Source organism: Grus americana, chromosome 1 (genome assembly GCF_028858705.1).
Source record: "Grus americana isolate bGruAme1 chromosome 1, bGruAme1.mat, whole genome shotgun sequence".
NCBI lineage: Eukaryota > Metazoa > Chordata > Aves > Gruiformes > Gruidae > Grus > Grus americana.
Genome location: NC_072852.1, coordinates 41,190,919 through 41,217,287, shown reverse-complemented (window position 1 = coordinate 41,217,287; position 26,369 = coordinate 41,190,919). Strand labels below are relative to the sequence as shown.

Sequence of the window (26,369 nt, the reverse complement as noted above, 5' to 3'; positions counted from 1 at the left end):
AAAGCTCTGAGATACCTGAGTAAGCAAACGACTGCTGGGAGGGAAATTTCTGCAGCTGACATGTAGTGGTATTCAAACTTCTTTGTAACTACAGCAGATCAGATTTCAGACACGGACATAGGCACCTAGCACCGTTTAAGAAACCTGCCTGACCTCCAGCTGCTACTTCAGAAAGTTTTCAGTAGGTCCTGTGTCATATCTGCAGGTCCTTTGTGGATGTTTTTAGTACTGTGGGATACATAAAGTAGTATAAGCCATCGATAAAGCACAATTTCTAGAGGCAACATCTATTTGAATAGAAGAACTGAAACAAATAATGCATTACTGTAGTATGATGGATACCTGTTAAAAAAAAAAAAAGCAACAAACTTTTAACTTGCTTCATTCTTCCTTGTAAATATCTTAATAGAATCCACACTGGTTTAAATAGAAGAAATTAGAGAAATTTAGGACATGATATACACATTCCATTACTCTACCCTGATTTTCAATGAAGTCAAGTAATCAGAACAGTATCTATTCTAAGTCATGTTGTTTGTCCAGTTAGGTCCAAACAAGAAGATGCAAAGTATTTTGAGCAAAAAAAAGTAATTTGGTTGGCACAACATTTTGGACTTTACAAAGCATATCCATTATCTGCTCTCCTATCCTTGTTGGATCTAAAGAAAACCTGGAAAGGCAAAGAAGAAAAATAAATAGCAACATGATTGTATTGAGTTTATGTGGCAAGGTTTTGGTGGTGGTGGGGCTACAGAGGTGGCTTTTGTGAGAAGGTGCTAGGAGCTTCCCCCATGTCCAATAGAGCCAATGCCAGCTGGCTCCAAGATGGACCCACTCATGGGCAAGGCTGAGCCCATCAGTGACAGTGGTAGTGCCTCGGGGATAAGAAGGGGAAAAAATTAATTAAATTGATTTCCCCACGTTGCATTTGTTTTGCCCATGACAGTAATTGGTGAATGATCTCTCCCTGTCCTTATCTTGACCCATGAGCCTTTCATTGTATTTTCTCTCCCCTGTCCAGCTGAGGAGGGGAGTGATAGAGCGGCTTTGGGGGGCACCTGTCCACCAGCCAGGGTCAACCCACTAGACACAATACTGAGTTTTATTTTTGGTACTTAGAATCACAGAGTGGTTTGGGGACCTCAAGGACCATCTGGTTCCAACCCCCCTGCCATGGGCAGGGACACCCTTCACTAGACCGGGTTGCTCAAAGCCCCACCCAACCTCGCCATAAACATGTGCTTTCATAGCATATTTTTCACTGATTAAGAACCCCTTCATAATTCACTGTCAGGAAAAACACAAAAAGGCAGCAGTTTTTCTCCAAGTTTTAGAACCAGGGCAAGTCTGCAATGACATTAAAGATGCATGATCACTGTGAATAAATTCTCAGGGACTGTGTTGTAAGTTTTAAAAGTCAAGTTTTCTGAGTTTTCCAGGAGACACCAATTTGTCTCAGAAAGGCTGAAATGCTTTAATTAAAATCAGGTTTCTTCTACCTAAGAAAGCCATCACCGCTTCCCTGACACCACTTCAGTAGGAAGCCAAGTCCCTGAAACAGACAAGGTAGCACCAGAATACTCAAAGAAATGAAACCAAATTATTTAAGGAGTTTATGTAATTGCTTTACCCTCTCCAATGCTTTTCACTCCTGTCACAGAAGTCATTAGGGCCAATCTGAACTCCAAAGCAATTACAGGTTGGGAGAGTTTCCCAGAAACCTCCCTCTTAATATGGGGTAACAATGTCTACGGTGGTGCTGGGCGCTGCCAGGACACCCACTGCTTTTCCTTCTTTAGAAGCTTGTGCAGCATTTGGGGGGTGGCAGGACACAGGCCCCACCAAAAGAAACAAGTCTGTGGCTCAGAAGAACAAGCCCCCAACATCGCGCCCCAGAGAGGCCCAGAAGGGCCGTGGTTGGCGCTGCCCCGGGCGGTGCGAAGGGCAGTTGCCATTGATACTTTTGTAGTTGAAAGCAGGGCAGCCCGCCGCCATGCAGCGGCTCAGCATCGCTTCACCACACTCCGTCCCGTCAACAAGATGGCGGCCTTCCCACTGACCTCCTCTACCAACATGGCGGGTCGAACCCTCATTGGCGCCCGCCCCCCTCCACCGCCCCTCTATAGGCTGAGCCATCGACTTTCCCCGCCCACTGCCTTACGCGGCCTCGCCCCGAGCTGAGAACTACATTACCCAGGATACCCCGCGCTCGGGGCGGCCCCCTTCCCCCCCTTTTTCCCTTTTTTCTTATGTAACGCCCCTCCCGAGCACGGAGGGAGTGGGGTGTGGTCTCGCGAGACCCTGTGCGGGGTGGGGCAGAGCCGGGCGGGCGGCGGGGAGGGGGCGAGGCGGGGCCGCCCTGCGCAGGAAACGAAACCGCTCGAGTGGCCGGGGCGGGCCGCGCTGTGCCTCGCCGAGACCGTTGGCTTGGGCCCTATGGCGGCCGCGGAGGCGGTGGCCGCGGCCGCGCCTGTGGAGGCGGCGCTGGATCCTAGCGGGCTCTCTCCGAAGGAAGAAGGGGAGCTGGAAGACAGCGAAATCAGCGACGATGACAACAACGGCTTCGGGCCCTGTGGCGGCGGCGGCGGCTCCGAGCCCGGCGGCGGCCTCGTCAGCAGCAGGCCCTACTCGAGGCGCAGGTCGCCTCCCGGCCTCCGCGGGGGTACCTCCCTCTCCTCCTCCGGTCGGCGCTTCCCCCGCTCGCGGCACCAGCCCCCGCCGGAGATGGGGCACCTGCACGGCCACGGCGGGTATCGGCCCAAGGACTCGTTCCGCTCCCATCCGCCGCCCATGCCGGCGCCGCGGATGCCGTCGGGGTCGCACTCCGAGACGGGTCCCCGGCTCTCCTTCTGGGAGCGCAGCCACAATGCCCTGGACCGATTCCGCTTCCGTGGTTGGCCCTACAGGGGCGGAGGGCGCTGGGGTAGGAGCCGCGGCGGCGGTGATCGGGGAGGCAGCCCTCCGGGGCGGCCGCCCGGAGGGGGAGGCGGTGCCGGATTCAGTAGCAGCCAGGGCTGGAGGGAGCCATCGCCTCGGAAATGTATCCTTGAGACGTGGGAGCGGAGGTGGGGAGGCCGTACTGCTGGGGTGGGCCTGAGTGTGTCAGAGCCGCGTTACGTGGCCGAAAGCCCTGGGAAGGGGCGCTTTGCCCTCCCGCCAGGGCACCAGGGCTCCCGTAGGGCTAACGGAGAGGGAGGCTCCCCTGCCAGTCTCCCGGCTTGGCTGGGGCAGCGGGTCCTGCTTCTCAAGGAGAGGCTACTGGGAAGCCGGATTACTGCCGTGACCTGGTTTGCAACCTGGCCCATCAGTCCCGTGTAGGGGAAAAGTGTAGCCTGAAACAAAGCCTTAGTCTGTTGGATCGTAGGTGGCTGCTTTTCTAGCCTCAAGTGTGAATATTGTGAAGTGGGGTCAGTCTTTGGTGCGGCAGTTTTAATGTATATAATTAAAAGTGTCACTGTTGTAAAACTAAAACCCTAAGCTTGTTAATTTCCCTTATTGGGCAATGAAGGATCCACTGTTTTTTTCATTTTTGCTTCCAGCCCTTCAGAGGCTATTGCACACAGCTAACACATCTGTTAAAGCTAAACCTAAGTTGAACTGGGACCGTACGCACAGAGGGTGGTTTATATGGGAGTTTGAGTAACATAGGAAAGCTCTACTTCTCTATAAAGCCATACCCAGCATTCCTGGTAGGATGTTCTCTGCTGCTCTTAGAGTTAAGTGACTTTTAGTAGAGTTCTAATATTTCCTCCTTCTTGGAATAGGAGCTGCAAAAGTGATGGAAAAAGCTCCTTACATTTTCTAGGTTTGATATAGAAAAAAAACATGAAAGAACTGATGCCAAGTGTAAGCCTGGTACTGAAAATTGATGTAACTGAGACAAGTGTGAAAAACCCCAAAACACTGAGCAAGAGAACTAGTGGTTAAAACCTATTCTCCAGAATCTTAGTGTTTTATTGTCCTCTGTACCAGTAGTCAAAGGATGTGCATTTGTTTCACTGTGTTGGTTGATCCTAGGAACAGGAAGTTTTCCTGCTTGTGCCAAAACTTAAAACTTTGAAAGGTACTCACTGGGTCCTTGTGTTATTTAACTACAAGATTATTTATCCATGCAATTATTTTTTTTTTTTAATGTGGATTGAATATGTAAGCTACTGATAAAGAGATGCTTTCATTTTAATCTCATCTGGTAACATCACAGCATTACTGAAGTCTTCATAAGAACTCTTGATTCAAGGATTTTATCTTGAGAGGCAGCAAGTGAAGATGTGATTTGCCCAAGGTTGCACAGTAAGATGGTTCTGTAGTGCTGAAAATGGGTTTTAAATCTCTTAATTTGCAGTGTTACTCTGAGTACCAGAAAATGGTTACTTTCTGTGTAATGAGGAATTTGCAGGGCAAACATCAGTCATCCTAAACAGACCTTGCCATGCTTCTTAATATTGAGAGAGAGAGTGTCTCCTTCTTGCTTTTAATTAAAAGAGCATTCAGAAACTGATAATTCTATTTCAAAACAAAAGCAGAACATGAGGAATTTTTTATTTCCCTGATACTTAAGATGCACTCTTCTGTTTAAACATGGTAGAGGTTTGAATACTATTGCTCTTTAGTAAGTGCCATTCAATTGTTTATGGATCATATAGTTAAGAAAGGCCCACAATTTTCTCTCAATGTAAGTTCTTTTCTGTATTTTTCATCTCCTTGCCACCAAAAGGGGTCATTATTATAGTATTCCTAATGTTGCTAATATTAATGGAGTTGGGGCGTAGTTCACGGGCATGTGACTTCAGAAGAGACCTTCACATTAGCTCCTACAAGGAGGCTTGTGGCCTGGAGTGGTATTTGGAATTCCCCCAGGAAAGTGAAATGTTTAAGTGTCTGCTAAGAGAGTGAGACGGGTTTTTTCTTTATCATTAGAACTAGTACTTTGCACAGTGTTGTGTAGAAGTGTATGTATAAATGGAGTAAATAATGCAGTGGAACCGTTCAAGAATTCTTGTTACTTTGGGTATTAGCTTTTAATAGACTTTTCTCTCTTAATACGTAGTATCCAACGTAGCTGTTGGATAGTCATTCTGCAGGAATTCTTGCATAGAGAATTGTGGAATTTTGAGTCTGAAATATGGGACCAAAATGTGACTTTGTTTCCATTGAATGCTAAACTCTTTCCTTGTACATTTTTCTTCACTTTTAAGCCCTCCCAGTTTCTTCAGTTGGTCTCTTTTTTTGGTTGTAGGTTGAAGTTTCTCTTCAATTGATATAATTTTTAATGTATATGTGCCTGTCTGCCTTTCCTAGCACTCCGTTAAGTCTTGGATTCTGTGTGTAGAACCACATATAAAAACAATTTCTACATATGTGAAAAACAGAATTTCTAACTAATTCTCATTGTGGGAGCTCTAGCAATTTTTTTATCCTGAACACAAAAAACATCTCAAAGCTTTGTCTTGTTACCCAACTCCAGAAGCTATAGAGGTATTTCAGTATCAAATAATAGTTGATTATTTTTATAAATGATGTTAAATCACTTAGCTTCACACTTTTCTGTGACTCACAAAATTGCTAATGTGGTTGTCTTTTTGGAAGTCAAAATGTGTTGGAAGTGAATTTGGCAAATACGCTTATTACATAATTTGATGGTGTACTGCACACAGCTCTTGGTATTTTCAGCGTATTTATAGCTTGTTTGATTACCTTCTGGATTTTATCTAGTTTAATAGTTTCTGCTTTTTGTGCTGAAGCTTAAAGCAAGCATTGTATAGCAAAACATTTCCTCATATTACTGAGGTTGATTTTGTAGGATACTTACCAAGATTCTTCATACTTATGTTAGAAGCTGCTATAGCAAAACATCCAAGTTGTTGATGCCTGTTGTGAGCAGAAGACAAATAAGAAGTTATCTTCCTCTGGATTCAGTGTGTCTGCATTCAAAGGACACCTATTTTAGCTTTTAGTTTTACTCCATTTGTTGTTTTAAGAGATGATGTTGATGAAAAAGCATTTCACATAATTGGGTGTGAGTCAGCTGTTAGCACAGCGGGATTGATACTGAAAGTCGAATGAGTCAAACCTGACTCGGTGTCCTAAAAGATTTCCCCTCAAGCATGATTGTTTTACAGGATAGTTTAACTTTTCAAGTGTCAGGTTAACGTAAGAGGAAGTGAATCTGTAATTGTGAGAACTTTTATTCTGGATATAGTTGCCTAAGAATATTTCCATTGCCTGCCTTAGACAACATGTTGTCAAGAAAATCTATCCCTTGGGCATGCCTAGACAGCCTTTTCTGAGTAATTAGTAATTCCCAATCCTCTTTGAGCATTTTTGAATGTTTTGATTACAAGTCTTTAGCCACTTTTTTTTATTTCCTTCAGTTGCTGATTATTGTGTGCCTTACCTCAATTGTTGAGCTACAGCTACTTCAGTGTGTAATTGTGGCGTGGCTAGACTTAGCATTTTATGAAAGGATAAAATGAGTGAGGATGAATTTAACCTGTTTTTTTTCCAGAATGTCAAATGGAGAGTCAATACTTGAGAACTTTGCAGGTCTGACTTACCCTTTGTGATAGGGAACCTTCTCAGCATTACAGCTGTTGTTTCTGGGAGGATGGTGGGAGCAAGGGACAAGACTTCTCAGTAATTCATGAAATTCTTGTCATAAGTAGGATATTTTAAATTGTTGATTTGAGGAAATGTTTATTTAAGCTGTCAGTATATAATAATGGATAAATCTTTTGCATGCTATTCATATTTATAAGGGATATTTTTCAAGCTAGCCTTAAGGTAAAATATATGAGAATGTTTGTTTGTTTTTGTTCTGTTTGTCATAATGTAGTCTTCAGTGGTAATATCGCCACTGTTTTAAGGGTGTACGTGTTCTTGTCTCAGTTTTCTTGACCAGTAATTCAGCCAAAACTTTTGGAAAGTCCCCATCTAGAAAGCAGAACTACTCTTCAAAAAACGAAAACTCTGTGGAAGAAAGTTTTGAGGATCTGCTCTTGAAGTATAAGCAGATACAGTTAGAGCTTGAATACATAAATAAAGATGAAAGACTGGCTTTGAGCAACAGGGAAGAAAACGAACACCAAGATGATAAAACAGTGGACACTGAGGACCAAATAACTGTAGAAAATAACAGTATTACAACGGATGCTATAAAAGAAGTATCTCCTGAGGAGAAAAATCCGGTTATAGCCTTTCAGGCATTTGAACTGAAACCTCTCAGACAAAAACTACCTACACCAGCTGAGAGGAGCAGATTAAAAAAAGGCAAAGAAGGAACGAAACAGTCATCACAAAAATCTGAAGTCACAGAATCCGGCCAAGGTAAATAATTGTAAAGTTGTTCTAGCTTGTAAAGCTCTTTTTGCTTGCCATTATCTGTCACATTTATTAGGTGTGGGGAAAACTTTACTTTAACATTTTAATTAAAATTAGCATTCAAATTAGACTTGTTAAGTTGTAGATTTAATGTACTTAATTCCTGTTTTATGTAATTCAAGGAATTACATAAAAACATGCTTCCAAGTATGTTTAGTTTGGGTTTTTTTAACTAATGTATTTTCTTAGACTAACTGATAGTTTGCCAGAAAGTGCAAGGACAAGACTTGAAGGTTTTAATTGCTGTTGACAGCAGAAATTACTGGCTTTCACTTAGTCTTCCTTCTTTTTTTCTCTTGTTCTTTTTCGCAGAAGTAAAATGTGGGGGTGTTTTTTAGCTGAAAAGATAACATTTAGTGACATCTCTTTCTGCATTTCATCTTTGTTACGTGTTTCTTCAGTGTAACAAGCCTGTATGAGATTTTCACCAGAGTTATTTTGGTCATAATTAATATTCATGAATCGTGAAGAGATCATGGGCCAGAAATAGAAAGGATTTGTAGAAGAAATGTAGCTGAAGAGTATAATAAGTATCTTGTCCAGGTGGTTCTGGACTGTGGGCCAAAGAGCATAATTGCTCAGATGCATGAAGCAGTTAGTGAGAAACAAGTTATTGTGTTCAGCTGACTTGGGGTAAAAGTCCTTGAGCTCACTTTTAAGTGTGCAGCAAAATAAGGCAGCTGGCTTAAACTTCCTATTCTGAGGCTTCATCTAGTTCTAATAAGTGTTTGCTGTGGCTGAGGGTGTGCTCATGGATATCACTTGTCATCTTATGTTAGCTAATTTGTTAATGTGTGTAAACTATCAATTTGAGTGGGAAGAGGCAAAGTAGTAAATGAATGGATTAAGAACACAGGTGAGTAATTAGTAGGAACATGAAGAAAGGTAGGACTAGAACAGTGGAAGTGATAATGACTTATGTAACTTCAGAATGAGAATTTAGAAGATAAAGCCTGTAAAGAAACAGAGAAAATTGATAATTAGTAGTCAAACTACCTCGTTCTAAGATTCCCCCCCCTTGTCTTTCCTATTAATAATAATAGTAATTAAAAAAAAGTTCTGGTATTCTTTAAGAGGTAGTGTAGCTTTTAATGGGAGACACGAGGAAAAACAACAGGTCTTGACCATAGAATCAGTAATCCGCAGGAAGAGAACATAGGAAGGTTATTTAAAAAGCAAAACAGTCTCAAAAAAAATTCTTGCTTCAAAACTTGGAAGAACTGAAGATATAGTTCATATGCTAGTGGAAATAGATGCTATAGAATGCACATTGAGTGGTGTGCAAAGATTAGGATGTTCTTAAATGCATGACATAAAAATGATCAGAAAGCTGACAGATTATGCATGAGAGACCGTTTATGACAGTGTAATACAGGCTTCCAAAGTAGAAAAACCCAGCTGATTTCAGTTATTGCAGATTTATATTTATCAAGTGAGTGTATACTATGTGATTATACATATATTAGGAAACAAGAAAAAATTGTTTTTTCCATAATATTTAAGTGGTGTACTAGATGTTTCTTCAGACCTGTTCAAATTGAAGAGCTTGGCTTAAAACTCAGGGAAGTTTGTGTGTCTTGGTAGAATGAATTCCCTATGGTTCAACTACTCTGATAAAGGCTTTACAGTATTCCCTGCTTTCCTTCCCTTGTTGACCATTAGTCTGTTCTGCCTGTGTTGTCCCCTTCTGGTTTGAAAGAGTGTTTTAGTTTGTGTGGTATATCCCTGCATATGTCTGTCCGCATCACAGAAACTACTGTACTAGCTGTGTCTCCCTACTTTCATCCTATGGACTGTGTGGTTAGGAACTTTGCACAGTGTAATAACTTTTTATTTTTCTTTGAGAATACATATGGGTATTACATGTTAGTTTTTTCTTCTTGTATGTGTGCTTTTAGAAAATGCGGGCATGTGCAAGCAGGAAGACCTTCAACAGTTGCTATGTACCATTTTTGTGTAGATATAAGGTCTTGGGATATTTTAAACAGCGCCTTTCTGCATGTGACTTCTTATAAAATGCTAGGAAGAGTAAAAGATGTATGGAGTGCAAATTTATTTTCTACCAATCTGAATTGTGGGAATGAATCTGTCTTTGAAGAAAGGCTGATACAGGAAAAGATCTCCAAGCTTCACTCTTAATGTTTATTTCCTTCCTCTGATGCAGATAAACATATACATGTGTAGTTATATAGAAATTATATCATTATAATTTTGCTATCAATAACATTATTAGATATAATTAAATTGTGTACTTGTATATACAGCATTATGTATATTATTTATACACAGTAATGTATATTTTACACATACATTATATAATAATTAGATGTATATATGGCTTTTGGTCAGTCTAACAATGTGTCAACATCTTAAGTAGCAGGAAAGCATTATTATTTACTCTTCATAGGATAACTCTCTTCTGTTTTCCTTCGGCATGAAATGGAGCAAGTGTGTTCTTACTGCAGCTTTGGGCCTTTATATTTAATTCTGCAAAAGACTGACCAGTTACTCAAAATAGCTGCCACTGGAATCCGAGATGCTCAGGACAGCAGCTGATATGAGATGGTAGCATAAAACAGATGGCAAGAAGTTGTTTTTTCCCCTTGTCTCCAAATCTGTTTTTCTCTGCTTCTTGAGGAAGTACGTGTCAACCTTAAGACAGAGAATTATTAAAAAATGACAAATCTAGTCTTAGGCTTATGGCATCATGGTGATGTGGATTTTATCAGACATGCCAAGCTTATATTAATATTTGTTAACGTGATCTTATACATACAACTGCTATTCTGTGTTATACTGTGTACCAACGATACTGATAAAAAATGTTTGGATTAAATTCTGCACATCATTTTAATGTAGCTCTGTCTTATGAGAAACAGTTCGCTCAAAGGTATTGTATTTTTCTTTCGGAAGGTACAGAAGACAAAGAACCAACATCAGTGCGAAAGCTTAGCGGTTCAGAAGTTACATCTGAAAAGGTAAGAAAGTATTCCTCTGTCGATGAGCATCATGGTTTAACTCTGCTAGCAGTTAAAACAACCACACAGCTGTTCATTCAATTCCTGCCCCCTAAGTGGGATGGGGGAGAGAATTGAGAAGAAAAAAAGTAAAATGTGTAGGTTGAGGTAAAGGCAGTTTAATACGACAGAAAAGGAAGAGAATAATAACAATGATAAAAGAATGTATGAAGCGATGCACAGCACTGTTGCTCACTACCTGGAACCGATGCTCAGCTAGTTCCTGAGCTGCACCGCCTCCCAGCCAACTCCCCAAACTTATATACTGAGCATGACATAATGTGGTATGGAATATCCCTTTGGCCAGTGTGGATCAGCTGTCCTGGCCGTGTCCCTTCCCAGCTTCTTGGGCACCCCCGCCCACCTCCCTCAGCTTCTCATTGGCAGGGCAGTAAAAGAAGCTGAAAAATTCTTGACTGCTTGGTAACAACTAAAATACCGGTGTGTTATCAACGTTATTCTCATCCTAAATCTGAAACATATCACTGTACCAGCTGCTAGGAAGAAAATTAACTCTATCCCAGCCAAAAACAGGACAATGAGGCATAATTGCATTGCGATACTCTGGCTTTTTCCAAATTGCAGTGCAGAAATGTTTCAGTAATAGAAACAGTCCATGTGTAAGGAATACACTTTCCAGTATAGTAGGTTTTTCAAGCTTTTAGGACAGACTTCAAGAGACTTTTTTGAAAAAAATTTAGTTATTAAATGATGTTTCTTAATGACTTTTTGTCATATCCTTTCTTCTTTTTTCTTCTCAAGAAGCTGCTTGATGATGAGGAGGAGATGTCTGAATTGCAGCTTAGGCTTCTTGCACTTCAGTCTGCTAGTAAAAAATGGCAGCAAAAGGAACAACAGGTGATGAAGGAAAGCAAGGAAAAATTAACAAAAACAAGAAGTGTGACACAGAAAGTCAAAGCCAGTACAAAAGCATATTCAACAAAAAAGCCAAGTGCTACAGGTAATAAGTTTAATGTTACTGAACTAGCTATCAATGGTATAATCTCTGAAACAAAAAACCCCCCATAGTATGTTATGTGAAATGTTGGGCAATGACCCTTAAACCTTCTAAAACCCCATACATCTACTAAAAACTCTTGAAGAATCTAGAATTAGGGGGAGCCATTTAGGTAAGGTAGAGTTAATCACATATTTTTTTTTTTTTTTTACTTAAAGCCAAGCAAGCTTTGAGGAAACAACCGACAAAGACATCAAAGAAGATGCAGCAGCAAAAGGAACAAGACAGGCGTCAGAAAGAGGAAGACCAGAGGAAACAAGAAGAGGAAGAGGAGAGAAGAAAGAGAGAAGAAGAAATCAGAAAAATTAGGGACCTCTCAAATCAAGAAGAGCAGTACAATCGATTTATGAAGCTAGTTGGAGGAAAGAGGAGATCGAGAAACAGGGTAACAAATTTGTTATATGTGTTCAGGTGTTATATTTGGGGTTTGAGTGATTTCTGTCTTGTCCTTCCTTTCCCCCCCTTTTTCCCCTTAAAAAAAAAAAGAAAAGCTCAAAGTATTTCAGTGTTTACAGTGGTTTACTCCCATGCTAGGCAAGCATTGCCTTTGGGTTTAGTAAGATCAGATCTGTATGAGTTGTACATTTGCAAGTCAGTGGTAAAGCATTTTCCTCCTAAAGATATTTTGAATGTGATGATCAAAGAGCAGTCTGTAACTTAACACAAACCAATCAACCAAGCTTTTTTGGGCTTTTTTCTCTTGGATTGCAGTGTTATTTCCATACTTTCAAACTTTTTGTGTCTATACCACTTCAGTGGCCTGCTTCTTTCAAAGCGTCATCTGAGGTTTGTTTTCTTTGTAGTATTTGTTCATTTGTCAAGGTACAAAATATGCCCAGACACAAAAGATAATTAATTTACTTTATCCTGATTACAGGATGACATAATTGTGTCAAATTTATGAACGAATAGAATTACTGCAGTGGTTGTCATGTTGCACTTGCAGGCTGTCTTCATTCTCTCATCTTGAGATTAGCAAAAGGCACTTGAATTGCTATTGTTGTCTCTAAAACATTGGTTCGTTACAGAAAAAATGACAGTGTTTCTTCAGCTTTAATACTTTCTTCGTGGAAGCAGTACTGCTGCTGCAGCTAGAAGCTTCAAATGCTTGGAGCTACTGATGCTGTAAGGAGAAATGAAAGTGCAGCTAAGGGAACTGGGACTCCCTATTTGAGGTCATGGTATAGAAGAGTCCCATTTGTAATAATGAGTGGAAAATTTAGGCTAGAAGTGTTTAACAGTAAACAGTAGAAATTCTAAAAGCTGCCAGAATGTCTACTGTATGCCTCTAAGGACTCATGCTTAGTTGTTCTGTGTATTTCCAGTGTTCACTGAACATTGATTGGGATCCATACAGTGTTAGACATTCTTTAAACAATCTTATTTATTAGTTGGCAGTCTCTGGACATGTTTCAGTGTGGTATGTGGTCCCTTCTGGGACAATAAAAGGATTTTCCACCTGAGACATCAGTCTTAGAACAATTCAAAGCATGTTTCACCTAAACATGCAAACTTTGTCATAGTGAAGGTGATCCTTGTGAAACTGCGTTTTGTAACGAGTAGTTCAAGTGCTCTTGGTAGTTGCCATGACAGATTAAGAGAAGTAATAAAGCATTTAATTTTCTTTCAGTGTTTCAGAAATATATAACCATGGCAATTTACCAGATACATTATGACCTAATAGGTATTTAAAAATTGCTTCTGTGTATCATGACAGTCCTCCAGCCCTCCCTCCTCAAAGAGATCAGTTTTAAAACTGCCTGTTAATTTGTCAAGTCACTACCTGCAGTAGATGTGGTTAAAAGGTAATCTTCAGTTTGCTCTTTTTGTACAAGCTAAGTAAATTGTATTTATGAAATAATTAGAAGACAAAATTATAAGGGCCTGTTTCTAAAATTTACTGTTAGTTGGTTTGCTCTAAAAGGGTAACATAAGACCAGCTAAATAAAATACTTTTCTATGTGTTTAGTCTTCAGACATGGACTTGAGATGGTCTTTGGATAAGCAGTCTACAGATAGTGCAGGAGGCATATATCAGTATGATAATTATGATGAAGTTGCTATGGATACAGATAGTGAAACTAACTCTCCAGGTAAGACTTACTTACAGTTTTCTTGTTTTAATGCTGACTCTTGCCTCTCTATCTCTGCTGTAGTGGTATCTTGACAGTCTTCAAGGTTACACTGTTGTCACTGCAGTACTGTAGAGTTTATTCTTTCATGTTCCCAAGCAGCTGTGTAGAAAGTAAGAGCCCCAGGGTGTTGACTGGCCAGACAGCAGCTTTGCAAAAAAGGGCCTGGGGGCCCCAATGGACATTAAGTGAAATGTGAGCCAGCTGTGTGGCTTTGGGTGGTAAAGGCAAACTGCAGCCTGGATTGTAGCACTGTGACTACAATGGGTGGGTGTTTGGAGGGGGTGGTTAAACACTGATGAGACTTCATCAGTTTTCTGGTTTCATGGTAGGAGAGAGGTAGTGACCTGCTAGAAGGAATCCAGCAAAGGACCTTTTTGACTAAGGCCTGTTTTTCATAAAGTTCCTTTTTTAAGGAAACCGAGGCCTGTTTTTCATAAAGTTCATTGGGGACCGGAGCGCTTGATTTATGGAAAGAGGCTGGGAGAGCTGAGTTTCTGTTGAGAAGGCTAAGAAAGGCTTTTGCTGCTGTCTTGAACTGCCTAGTGGGCACTTACAGGGAAGACAGACCCAAACTCTTCTGTGGAGTTTGCAACAGAAGGACAAGGTGCAACACTTAAATTACAATAGAATAAATTGTAGTTAGGTATAAGGGAAAACTGTCACAGAACATGGTCAAACACTAGAACAGGTTAAATGGAAATGTTGTGGAATTCCCATCCTCAAATATACTTGGAACTTGCAACTTGAGTTGCACAAGGCCCTTAGCAACCTGACTTTGGAAGCAGCTCTGCTTTGAGCACCTGTGCTGGGGTATGTGCCTTCCAGAGGTCTCTTCCAGCTTAAATAATTTATTGACTCTGAATTTGAGGTGTGTTTAAGATATTCAGGTTTTCTTGCTTCATCTCCATTTGTGGAGTGTTGAGAAAGCTTCATTAAGCATCCTACTTTATTGGCCATTTTTATTCTCTTGCTTTTCATCTTCCATCTTTTTCTTTTTTATTCTTTCTTGTAAGCCTACCTTATACATTAGTTTGCTAAAATACTGCACCTCCTGTTTTGGACATGTAAGCTACATGAATTTTCTCTTGATGAAGCACCTCAAGCTCTAGTCTTATGTTTCAGAATTCTGAATCAGCTGTGCATTTGGTCTGCTTCTGTCTTAATTCGTATTGTATTTGTGGTAGCCAGTAATCAGAAGTCTCTGAGATACCTTCTTAAACTAGGTAGATTCTTGCAAGTTAAAGCAAATATGAGGGCAGAATCATTACCTTAGTAGTATTGTTTGACTGTACTTGCATTTTGTATGTAAAATAGAAAAAGGACAGGTAACTGTTCTCTTTATAAACATATAAGTAAGAAATAAATTCACTGTGCTATGTTTGGTGTTACCTTTCAAATTGGTGCATAGTAAAAACATTTGTCATCTCCTGCTGCATTAAATCATTTGAAGTATAAGCATGAGTTGGTGTTTAGTAATTACCTGCCAGATTTCTTACACTCGATAATTTTTTTAATTACAGCTTCTTCTCCAGTGCAGCCTCCTTTCTTTGAGTGTCCAATAGGATATTATCCGCCTCCAGTCCCACCAATTTCCTTGCCACTGCCACCTCCAATTCCAGTAAGTAACCTTGGAAGGAGTGAGTTTTTGAAAATGTTGATAATTCTCACTTTGTATCTTCTAATGTTAAAGCTAAAGTTAAATTTAGGTTCTGCTTTTGATAAAATTCTCTATTTGGTGATTCCCTGGAACTATCTGATAAACTTGTGGTTGCTTTTTTAAAAGTCTATTTCAGCTGGTTTTTGGCTGATCCAATTCATGTTTAACTGAGGTTCTTCCTATCAAACTAAAATTTTCTCTTTTCTGTTAGAGCCATGCTGTTTCATAACAGAAAGAAAAATTGCCTGAAGCACATAAAGAAAAGTAATGAATTGGAATTCTTAGCACAAGGCAACTTTGCCTCTTATTTCTAGGCCATGTGTGCAGATAAGCTTACTCTCTGACTTGTTACCTAGAGGGGAAAAAACAACCAAAAATGTAGCTCATCAGTCCTTCTTTCAAACTTTGTGTATTTTGACTATATGCTGTCTATCCTCTCACCTGAGAGTCCATGTGGAAATTGTGTGGCTTTTTCCCACCATTTCACTGAATGATTGTTACCCTTCTTAATAAAGCAGTAGAAAGTTGTCATTCCCTGCCATGACAGCTTCTGAATTGTTGGCAAAGGGAAATTGTAATGGTCTCGGCTAAGATAAACTCATAAAACTGTTCAAGAACAGTTTTTGGTGTGGGGGGTGTGTGTGGTGGGGTTTCTTTGTTGTTGTGTGATGGGGTTGATTGTTTTTCCTCCAAGCAATGTGAACCTGTCTGGTCAGCCATATTTTTGTGGCTACACTATCTCTGGTTCTGAATTGTCATTTATGTTTAGTTTGTATGTCTGTACTACTTTACTATCCAAATGTAACCTTGTTGTTTTCATTATCTTCTTTGATTAATTACTACCCATTTAGCAGCAGCTTTTGACAGTGATCTAAATCCACTGCAGTTTGAATTAGTTTTAAGCCATGAAACAATTTAGATCTCAACCTCTGCGAAATAATCATAAAGTAGTAATTGTCACATTTCAAATCCTTGTTTTCCTTTTTATCTCAGCCTGTACCATCTTTGAGCCATCTTTATGTGGAGGGTATTTCTTGTGTTTCTCTTGAGCCACCTCCACCTCTTCCACCTCTTCCCCCTGAAGAGCCTGAACAACCACCAAAACCTCCATTTGCCGATGAGGAAGAAGAAGAGGAGATGCTCTTAAGAGAAGAATTACTTAAGTCTCTAGCCAACAAACGAGCTTTCAGATCTGAGGTACTCCATTGGTTTTTTGAATGTAAACCTGTAGATGGCAATCTTGACCAAAACTTAAATGTGACTTGCTAAGTGAGCATTACAGGCTTTTTTTATGCTGCCTTTCTAATGACTTTAAAAAACAGTATTTAAAAAAAAAACCTGAATTTCCATCACCCTCTATCCCCCAAAAGAAACTGAAGCAAAAGCCACCTCCTTGAATTATAATTTGCAGCTTGTCTTTTATTTCTGAAGAAATTATGAAACTTCAAGGTGCTGAAAACTGAGTATGTTCAGGGCAATGGGGATTTTATTTTCTGGAAAAAAATGTTTATTAGCTGTCAGTTAGAAAACAAGACAGTAAACTTTGTTTCAGCCTTCTAGGAAAAGGAGTTAGAGGTTAACTTTTTTTGGTTTTTTGGTGAGAAATGAAGTTTATGGTTTTAGATTGTCTTTGACCTTATTAAAAGGTCACAAATCTTTAGCAGTTGACCTGTGAATAACTGGCATATTCTTGTGTGCCTTTTTGATACTATTGCGGAATTGTAAGATCTAATACATTTGGATAGTCTGCCTAAATCACAATTCCATGTGCCCAGACACACATTGAACAATCTGATTTATGCTTACGTCTTTTAAAATAGCTGTATGTAGTGTGTATTTTTATGACCGTATTTTTGTTTTATTTTGTTAGGAAACTTCAAGTAACAGTGGTCCACCTTCTCCTCCTGTTCCAGATAATTTGCAATCTGTGCCAAGAAGCAATCTGTCCGCTGTCAGTATTAATACTGTGTCTCAGCCACGGGTACAAAATACAAAGTTTGTTAGAGTACCGAGGCTTCCACGAGCAGTGATCACAGTAAGGAAATATTGGTGCTTTCTATTAATAAGACTGAGTTGAAGTTTTCCTCAGTTCAAGTGAATAGCAGGCTTAAGGCTTTCTAGTGACACAGCACAGAACGGTGGAGCTTCAATTAAACATTTGAATTATTAGTAACTTTGATAATCCATATGCTCTTCTAGAAAGAATTTGACACTGAAGTAAGTATTTATGGCTTAAGAGAGGGTTAAAATATACCAGCACTCATCTGAACTAAAAGAGACTGTAGATATAATTGAATTAATCTCTTTTCCGGATTAGCACAGACTAAAGGGTTCTGTTCTGTGGTAGCTGAGCCAATCTAATAACTGTGCATTGCAAAAAAAGAGGTGGTCTTGCTCTTTCTCCTGCTCCTGGCCAAATGGTGTCTCCCTTTTAAACTGGGGTCTGGAGTATCAGTCCTGTTGCTTAACTTATTTAACATGCTGAACTGGTTAGAAAACCAGCCTTGGGGGGGGGAAAAGTACTTTTCCTTCTAGGGGGGAGTTAAATTTTTTTCAGTGAACAGTGTGTGAGCATCAGAGCTAGCACAGAAGTGGTGGCAGATGGCATGTCTGTGAGTGCAGGTGGAAGACAGAGAAGAGTATTCTCTTCAGGCAGCCAACAGACTTCGTTGCATTAGCTCAAGCCATATTCAGTAACTTGACCTTTGTTTGAATGGTCATGTGCAGCTAACATTTGATTTGTGAAGTCTGCAGTCTCCTTGGATTGTTGGAAACGTGTTATAAGAACGTATTTGCCTGTGTTATATCAGACTGGAAGCCCATGTGATCTACTGTTTATGGCAGTGAACCATATATAGTGGATAGTTTGCAATTATTTTAACAACACATCTTACAAAGCTTGGTTTGTTGTAGCTCTTTACCAAGTGGATTCTCTAACGAACAGTATGATTGAATCATAGAATGGTTTGGGTTGGAAGGGAACTCAAAGATCATCTAGTTCCAACCTCCCTGCCATGGGCGGGGACACCCTCCACTAGACCACATTGCCCAAAGCCCCATCCAACCTTGTCTTAAACACTTCCAGGGATGGGGCCTCTACAACCTCTCTGGGCAACCTGTTCCAGTGCCTCACCACTCTAACAGTAAAGAATTTCTTCCTAACATCTAATCTAAATTAACCCTCCTTCAGCTTGAACCCATTACCCCTTGTCCTGTCACTACACTCCCTGATAAACAGTCCCTCACCATCTTTCCTGTAGGCCCCTTCAGGTACTGGTAAGCCGCAATTAGATCTCCCCAGATCCTTTTTTTTCTCCAGGCTGAACAATCCCAACTCTCTCAGCCTGTCCTCATAAGAGAGGTGCTCCAGCCCTCTGATCAGCTTTGTGGCCCTCCTCTGGACTCTCCAACAGCTCCATGTCTCTCCTGTACTGGGGCCCCCAGAGCTGGATGCAGTACTCCAGGTGGGGTCTCACAAGAGCGGAGTAGAGGGGCAGGATCACCTCCCTCGACCTGCTGGTCACGCCTCTTTTGATGCAGCCCAGGACACGGTTGGCTTTCTGGGCTGCAAGTGCACACTGCCGGCTCATGTTGAGCTACTCATCAATCAATACCCCCAAGTCCTTCTCCTCAGGGCTGCTTTCAATCCATTGCTTTGCCTTTCTGTCAGTGAATGCTGTCTCTACTAAACTAATTTTTTTACTATATTTGGAGGAATATACAGTATCTTTGAGACTATCATATCACTATCAATCTAGCTGTAGCTGGCCAACAGCTTTCTTGCTCATAAATATGGACTGTATGATCACTTGGCCACCTGATGCCATAATGGAAAAAAAAAGCTTAAGATGATAGAGACCTAAAAGTTCCTTTTTTGGTCATTCTAAGGCCTGCTTTCCTTTCTGAAGGAAAATTGTGCTGTTAAGTTTGAGGTAGATATGGTTATTTGTCTATACCCATCTTCACAATCTACTTTAAATTCTAGATATAGGTAGAAATAATTGTTCAATTTGGGCATGCTTATATCCTTTCTATAATTATTACATGTTTACTTACATTTAAGTGTTCTTATGTTTAAATACTAAACCTATTTGGAAAAATTAAATTACCACATATTCTATTGTTCTGAGACTTCATTCACTGCTGTTGCATAAATGAGGGAGAACACATGTTACTAGGCAGCTGTTGGTTTGTTTTAGTAACATAATAAATGTCTCTTATCAGCTGTGCTGTTGAAAGGCATTATGTAAATATTAAAACCTGCAACTGAAATTCAGTGCCTGTTGCTAATGATGGCTATCTTAGTTAAAGCTGACAGATTAATATCTTGCATTTGAATCAGCTAGCTTGGCTAGTGTCTTTTTTACAAAAATTATTATGGAAACAAAGCATTTTGCATTTGTTAATTTTTTTTAAATAGCTTGGGATATAGAGTATTTATGTATAAAATAGACGTGTGTTTTTGTCATGGTTTAACCCCAATGGGTAACTAAGCACCACACAGCTGCTTGCTCACCTCTCCCTGCCCCCTCGCCAAAGGTGATGGGGAGGAGAATGGAAAAAACCCCAAACTCGTAGGTTAAGATAAAGACAGTTTAATAGCATAACAAATGAAGAGAATAATAATAATGCATATAAAACAAGTGATGCACAAATTGCTTATGACATGTGATATGAAAACAACCTGATGCCCAGTCTGTTTCTGAGCAGTGATTTCACCTCCCAGCTCGCTTCCCCAGTTACGTATGGAGCATGAAATTCTACGCTGGGGAATATCCCTCTGGCCAGTCTGGGTCAGCTGTCCTGGCTGTGCTTTCCCAGCTTCTTGTGCACCTGGCAGGGCGTGGGAAGCTGAAAAGTCCTTGACTTGGTGCAGATGCTGCAACTACCCAGCAACAACTAAAATATGTGTGTTATCAACATTATTCTCATGCTAAATCCAAAATCCAACACTATACCAGCTACTAGAAAGAAAATTAACTCTATCTCAACTGAAACCAGGACAGTTTTAAAGAACTTATTGCCAAATAATTCTCACAGGAGACCAGTCACAAGGTATTTCTGTCCTCTGTAAAAACAATTTGATGTGAAAACAATATCAATTACTCCTGTTAGTTTAAGCTTTTAGAAATAATTCGTATTGAATGCTTATTTTTTAACTTTTGTAGTATTTGATATTTCTTACTAGAGCCTAAAAAAAGTGAACTCTTGAGAATTTAATTTTGAACTAATAGGTTTTTGTGAGCATTATTGGATATATCCAGAAATTAAAAAAAAATCAAAGGTATATAAAATGCAAATTGTTCAGTTTTTAAAAATCTAATTTCATAGTGTTGAGGGTGTGGTAGCTTTTGACTGTTTGAATATGCTGTTCCATTCTTCAGAAGAGGTTATAAATGTAAAAACCTTGGGATTTCTTCTGTGGAGTTGAGGACCTCTGCATAGTGAAATAGCTTACACACATGGTTTGCCCATTCAATGACATCTTGTAACCCTTTTTCAAAGTAGTCATGGACACAGAGGGGTCTGTTCACCACAGATAGAAAATATGTCTTAGAGCATTATGGGGAGATCCTGCTGGGGCTGTGATTCCCCTGCAGTAGCAGCTAATCTTACTGAAGGCACTGTGATGGTAGTTGCTTGGTGTTACTTTACTGATTGTTAAACATTTTGCTGAACCACATCAAAAAATAACACCTTGGAAAAAACACCTGGAGAAAAGCTGACTTTGACCCTCCCCACTATCAGCTTTTTCCTAGAAGAAAAATGGGGAAGGCAGTTAGAGACAGTTTAGCCTGCAGAACTGTTCCAAAAGCAGCTTGGCAGCTATTGCCTTTTAATACTGAGAGCCAGTGATAGGGAAGGGGTGTATTGGGCATCTGAAGATAAGGAGGAGAGTGGGGTACCTTGCCGGATTAATCCAGGTTTCCATGGAGCTACAGCCAGAGAATATTTTTGAGGAGAGGACCAGTGCCTTATTCTGTTTTCTTGTACCAATGTACATTGGAATTTCACTTAGCTGTGCTGTGGTGGTGCAAAAATGATGCAGCATTCAGAAGTAGTAGAGACAGTCCTTATTTTAAGAAAGAGAATATCAAAAAGAAATTATTTGGAAATTGGGTATTTTTTACTTTAAAAAGTATAGGGGTGTCTGTGGGGTGTGTGTTTTAAAAGACACTTAAAGCTTTGAAGAGGTCCTGTCCTGAAGTAGAGGTTAAATGTATGACTGTAATTGTCGAGACCTACACTGGGAGATGGGAAGAGCAGTCCTGGAAATGTGAACTAAGTTGCTTTTTTTCCAGGCTGTAACTCCAGAACATTTGGGGTTAATCTAAATTGTTTGCTTGTTTCTCCATCTTTTTGTGCTGGAATTGGCAGTCATCTGATCTTCAGTGAGCTGTTTCAGTTAGTGATGTTGGCAAAAAGTGATTAATCTTGTTTCATTTGTTCTTTATGTCCCATTTGTGTTCTGCCAGTTTAACTGCCTGAGCAGCTCACTGTAAGGTCAGCTGAGTATAACTGTGGGACAAGAGGCATTGCAACTGTGTGGCAGAAAGGTGAAGGAGTTCTGGTATGTCTGCTATAGCATTTCTAATGCAGACTTGATTGATTGTTACCTCTCAGTTACTTAAAACTGCTTGCAAATGGCAGATGATACTTTTCATTACAATTGAAATAATTCATGAACTATAGGAGCCAAAGGTTTGAGATTCATATACAATGACCATGGAGATGTAAATACGCTGCAGATACTTGGGAATAGGTTGAAAATGTTGGAGTTCCTTTCATGTTACTGTATCATGAATGAGTACCATATTTCTGTCTATAGTGGAGATGCACAAATGCTTAGATTTTTTTCTTGCAATGTGGAATTGATATGCCATGATAACAAAAGGAGTTAATTTCCTTTTTCTCTTCCAGTAAATATATGCTCAGTTTTATCAGTCTCTGTAACTTTTTCTTATTGCTATAAACTTTTTTCGTTCTCTCCACAGCTTCCAAAACATAAGTCTGTTGTGGTTACATTAAATGATTCGGATGATAGTGAGTCTGATGGAGAGCCATCTAACTCAACTAACAGTGTATTTGGAGGACTAGAATCTATGATAAAAGAAGCAAGGAGAAATGTTGAGGTAAACATTATCAGCATTTAATAGGTTTATTTTGTGAAGATTTTGCTTTGTATATGGAATTTAAACTTTAGAATTTGGTCAAGAAATACTGTATTACATCAGAAACAGGCAAGAGTGAGTACATTACTCCTGTTTACCATTATGTTGTAATTGGGATTGCACAAGCTAATCAAAATGATTTTTTGGTTAAGATGGCATCCGGAAGATAGAATTTGTAATGTATTTTGGTTCCATTTTTTTCAATTAAAATTCAATGTGTATTTAATTACTAGCCAAAAAATTTGGCTTAAAAGATCTTATTAGCCTTGAACAGCTTTAAGTTTGTGCTGAAATGCCTCCTAAAAATAGTGTTTATTAGCTGTATTTTAAATTAGTGTGACTAGTATTGACTTGAACCTTGTTGTAACAGGCCTCAAAAATCAAAGCCCCTCCAAAATCAGAAAAAGAAAATGATCCAATGAGAACTCCAGAGGCTCTACCAGAAGATAAGAAGATAGAATACAGACTCTTAAAAGAAGAGATTGCCAGGTACAACTAAATTTAACAATTAAAGTAAAATATATATTCTTTGTAGTCCTTTACTAGTCTATTTTTGTAACTGGAAGGAAAATCCGAGTTTGAAAACATTTGTCATTCAGGTTTTCCCCCCCCACTCAATTTTTAGTAAGACAACGTAGCAGTCTAAGAGTCCTTGGATTTGAACTGACAGTAGTTGATTGCAGTTGTGGAAAGTTCTTTTTCTTTTAATTTGAAATCTTGTCCTGCTGCTTCTTGGAAGATTTTAAAACTATGGGGAGTGCACAACAGAATGAATGTTGTAGTTACTGAACATCTTTGCTTTCAACATCTATGTTTTAGTCGTGAGAAGCAGCGTTTAATTAAATCTGATCCACTGAGGAACAACTCGTCCCCTGCAAATTCTGATGCTGAAGTTGATGGAATTGGGAGAATAGCAGTAGTGACAAAACAAGTTACAGAAGCAGAAGCAAAGCTTAAGAAAAACAGGTAGGTATTTCACTGTTGTAAGTCCTAGCTTGTTTGCTTAGCAAGATGAAAATATAAATAACTTTTTTGAGCATATAACATTTGAAGTACAGCAAACAATTGGTTTTCTGTCTTGAACTATTCAGTCTTGGATTCTATTGCTGTACAGAAGGAATTGTGTTGTAGTGCCAGTGTGGTGTTTGGTAACTTTTAAGTATGTGTGTTGGGTTTGCGTGGCAAGGTTTTGGTAGCGGGGGGGCTACAGGGGTGGCTTCTGTGAGAAGCTGCTAGAAGCTCCCCCTGTGTCTGATGGAGCCAATGCCAGCCGGCTCTAAGACGGGCCCGCCGCTGGCCAAGGCCAAGCCAATCAGCGCCTCTGTGATAACATATTTAAGAAGTAGAAAAACACTTAGAGAGAGCTTTTGCAGCCGGAGAGAGGAGTGAGAAGATGTAAGAAACTCTGCAGACACCAAGGTCAGTGCAGATGGAGGGGGAGGAGGAGCTCCAGGTGCCAGAGCAGAGATCCCCCTGCAGCCCATGGTGAAGGCCATGGTGAAGCAGGCTGTCCCCCTGCAGCTCATGGAGGAAGGATGAGGGGGTATAGCGATTCCACCTGCAGCCCATGGAGGACCCCACGCCGGAGCAGGTGGAGGCACCTGAAGGAGGCTGCGGCCCGTGGGAAGCCCATGTTGGAGCAAGTTCCAGGCAGGACCGGTGGACCCGTGAAGAGGGGAGCCCACGCCAGGGCAGGTTTGCTGGCAGGACTTGTGACCCCGTGGGGGACCCCACGCTGGAGCAGTTTGCTCCTGAAGGTCTGCACCCCGTGAGAGGGACTCCATGCTGGAGCAGGGGAACGATGAGAGGAGTCCTCCCCCTGAGGATGAAGAAGCGGCAGAAACACCGTGAGATGAACTGACCGTAATCCCCACTCCCCGTCCCCCTGTGCCGCTGAGGGGGAGGAGGTTGAAGCCGGGAGTGAAGTTGAGCCCGGGAAGATGGGAGGGGTGGGGGGAGGTGTTTTAAGAGTTGATTTTATTTCTCATTCCTCTACTCTGTTTTGCCTAGTAATAAATTAGATGAATTCCCTCTCTAAGTTCAGTCTGTTTTGCTCGTGACAACAATTAGTGAGTGATCTCTCCCTGTCCTTATCTCGACCTGCAAGCATTTCGTTATGCCTTTTCTCCCCTGTTTAGTGAATGAGGGGAGTGAGAGAGCGGCTCTGGTGGGCACCTGGCCTTCAGCCAGGGTCAACCCACCGCAGTATGATTTGTCATGCGAGCTATTTTCAGCAGTGTTTATGTTCAGTGACTAGAATATCATCTGTGCCACCTAATAACTGAAACGTGAAAAGCACACTCATTTCTTCATTACTCGATAAACTTTGAGGGTGGCATGTTTCAATGGGATATGCCTGGTATATATATACGATATAAATGAATGAATGTTTCTGCAGAATAGGTATGCTGTTTGAAGCTTTTCCTGTATGCCTGTTCTCTTTTTAGCATGCCACTTCCATGTTTCTCAGTCTTTTTCCAAGTCACTGTGGAAAATAAGTGCTTTACATCCTTCTTCTCGGCTTCTATTGCCACTTGATTATTTCTGTGTGGTCTTGTGAACAAACTGGTTGGTGGTCAGACATCAATTGAAGGACATTCTTCCCCCCTCTCTTTATTCACACCCATCTATCTTGCTTCCTTTAATGTATAGCTTTTTATATTTAACTACGCTGCTATTGTGCCATAATACTACATCTTGTAGTCTGCTCCTGTATGCACGCACCATAAGGAAGAATTGGGCTGTTACTTAACAAAAAGCAAGAACGTGTGTGGTTTGGATGTCTCAATGTAAAAGCAGTATTAAAGATATGCTGCTTGCTTACCTTCCCCAGTCCTCATAACTAGAATGTTTTCATCTGGTTTATACTGACATGCTGAACTTGGGATACTGAAATCTGTATGAACTACCAGTATTTACTGTCTCATGGATATTAAGACTATCTGAAGAAACGTAGAATGTTGCTTGATAAGTGGAAAAAGAGCTGGGTTCTTAAATAACTAGAGTTTCAGAGGAGCAGTGATAGCTCTGAGAAACTTCCCTTTGGAAAAAAAATTTATGTGGCTTTTCTACTTTTAGATTTCTGTTGATGAAGGATGAATCTGTCTTGAAACATTTGTTGCAACAAGAGGCCAAGAGGAGAGAGAATGTTCGAATTGCTGAAAATAAAATTAACAAACTGGCTGAACAGCTACAAGCAACAGAGAAGATCTTGAATGCTAATAAAATATTTCTCAAGAAGCTTCAGGAACAAGTAACTTGAATTTTGAAATGTTTCTGTTTCCTAGAGCTGAAATCTTGAAATGAGAAGCCTGATCTTTGGAGGCAGTAGGCTTTCTTTCAGCTAACTAATAATTAATTCCCATGTCTTTTCTGATTATATTTTATTATGTCGTCATATCTGAAAATTTGCATCTTACTATCTTTTTTTTCTTTTTCAGATTCATAAAGTTCAACAACGAGTTACAGTAAAAAAAGCTCTGGCATTAAAATATGGGGAAGAACTTGCTCGAGCAAAAGCAGTAGCGAGTAAGGAAATTGGGAAACGAAAACTGGAGCAAGATCATCTTGGAGTAAGTCTGCATGCTTTTAAACCATACTGTACTTGAAAAGCAGTAGCAATTTTGATCAGGAAACTTTAGTTCAAATGAGATTTCAGGAGAATAGGAAAACACTTCAAAAGCACTGCAGGAATCTTCCTATTGGTTTCCTGTATTTCTGAGAAATCAACAGAAAAAACATTAATGATTTAAAAAATTGTTCAAAGCCTTACATGTCTGTGCCAGGGGAATGTCATTAATGGATAAATAATAAGAGGAGCTATATGCCTATGAAGGAAATATTTTACTGTCTATGGACATCAGTGATCTTGTTAAAACTGTCTAGCAAAGATGCTGAAGGGGGGATCTGATCTTGTTCACTTTTTTCTATATTTCATTTTTCAAAACATTTCTGTAAACTCTTCTTGTTGTGTTCCCCCCCACCCCCTCCAAC

General features: G+C 40.2%; 1 protein-coding gene across 12 annotated transcripts in view; it reads left to right on the top strand.

Moving 5' to 3' along the window:
- The first annotated feature begins 2,314 nt into the window (after nucleotides 1-2,314).
- Nucleotides 2,315-26,369, top strand: part of ZFC3H1 (zinc finger C3H1-type containing) — a 48,444-nt gene continuing 24,389 nt past the window's right edge. For 8 of the 12 annotated variants that reach the window (XR_008573957.1, XR_008573955.1, XR_008573949.1 and 5 more), the window contains exons 1-14: nucleotides 2,348-3,040; nucleotides 6,907-7,323; nucleotides 10,291-10,355; nucleotides 11,157-11,355; nucleotides 11,571-11,797; nucleotides 13,382-13,505; nucleotides 15,068-15,165; nucleotides 16,198-16,401; nucleotides 17,075-17,239; nucleotides 22,200-22,337; nucleotides 22,747-22,865; nucleotides 23,196-23,342; nucleotides 25,455-25,629; nucleotides 25,817-25,948. Coding sequence is in view for 7 of the 12 variants with exons in the window: in XM_054801904.1 (XP_054657879.1) it covers nucleotides 2,437-3,040; nucleotides 6,907-7,323; nucleotides 10,291-10,355; nucleotides 11,157-11,355; nucleotides 11,571-11,797; nucleotides 13,382-13,505; nucleotides 15,068-15,165; nucleotides 16,198-16,401; nucleotides 17,075-17,239; nucleotides 22,200-22,337; nucleotides 22,747-22,865; nucleotides 23,196-23,342; nucleotides 25,455-25,629; nucleotides 25,817-25,948 (2,814 nt within the window). In the remaining 5 variants the exon portion in view is untranslated. Of the gene's footprint in view, nucleotides 3,041-6,906; nucleotides 7,324-10,290; nucleotides 10,356-11,156; nucleotides 11,356-11,570; nucleotides 11,798-13,381; nucleotides 13,506-15,067; nucleotides 15,166-16,197; nucleotides 16,402-17,074; nucleotides 17,240-22,199; nucleotides 22,338-22,746; nucleotides 22,866-23,195; nucleotides 23,343-25,454; nucleotides 25,630-25,816; nucleotides 25,949-26,369 lie in introns of all 12 variants that reach the window. The other 4 variants (XM_054801568.1, XM_054801733.1, XM_054801818.1 and 1 more) reach the window with 4 other exon arrangements.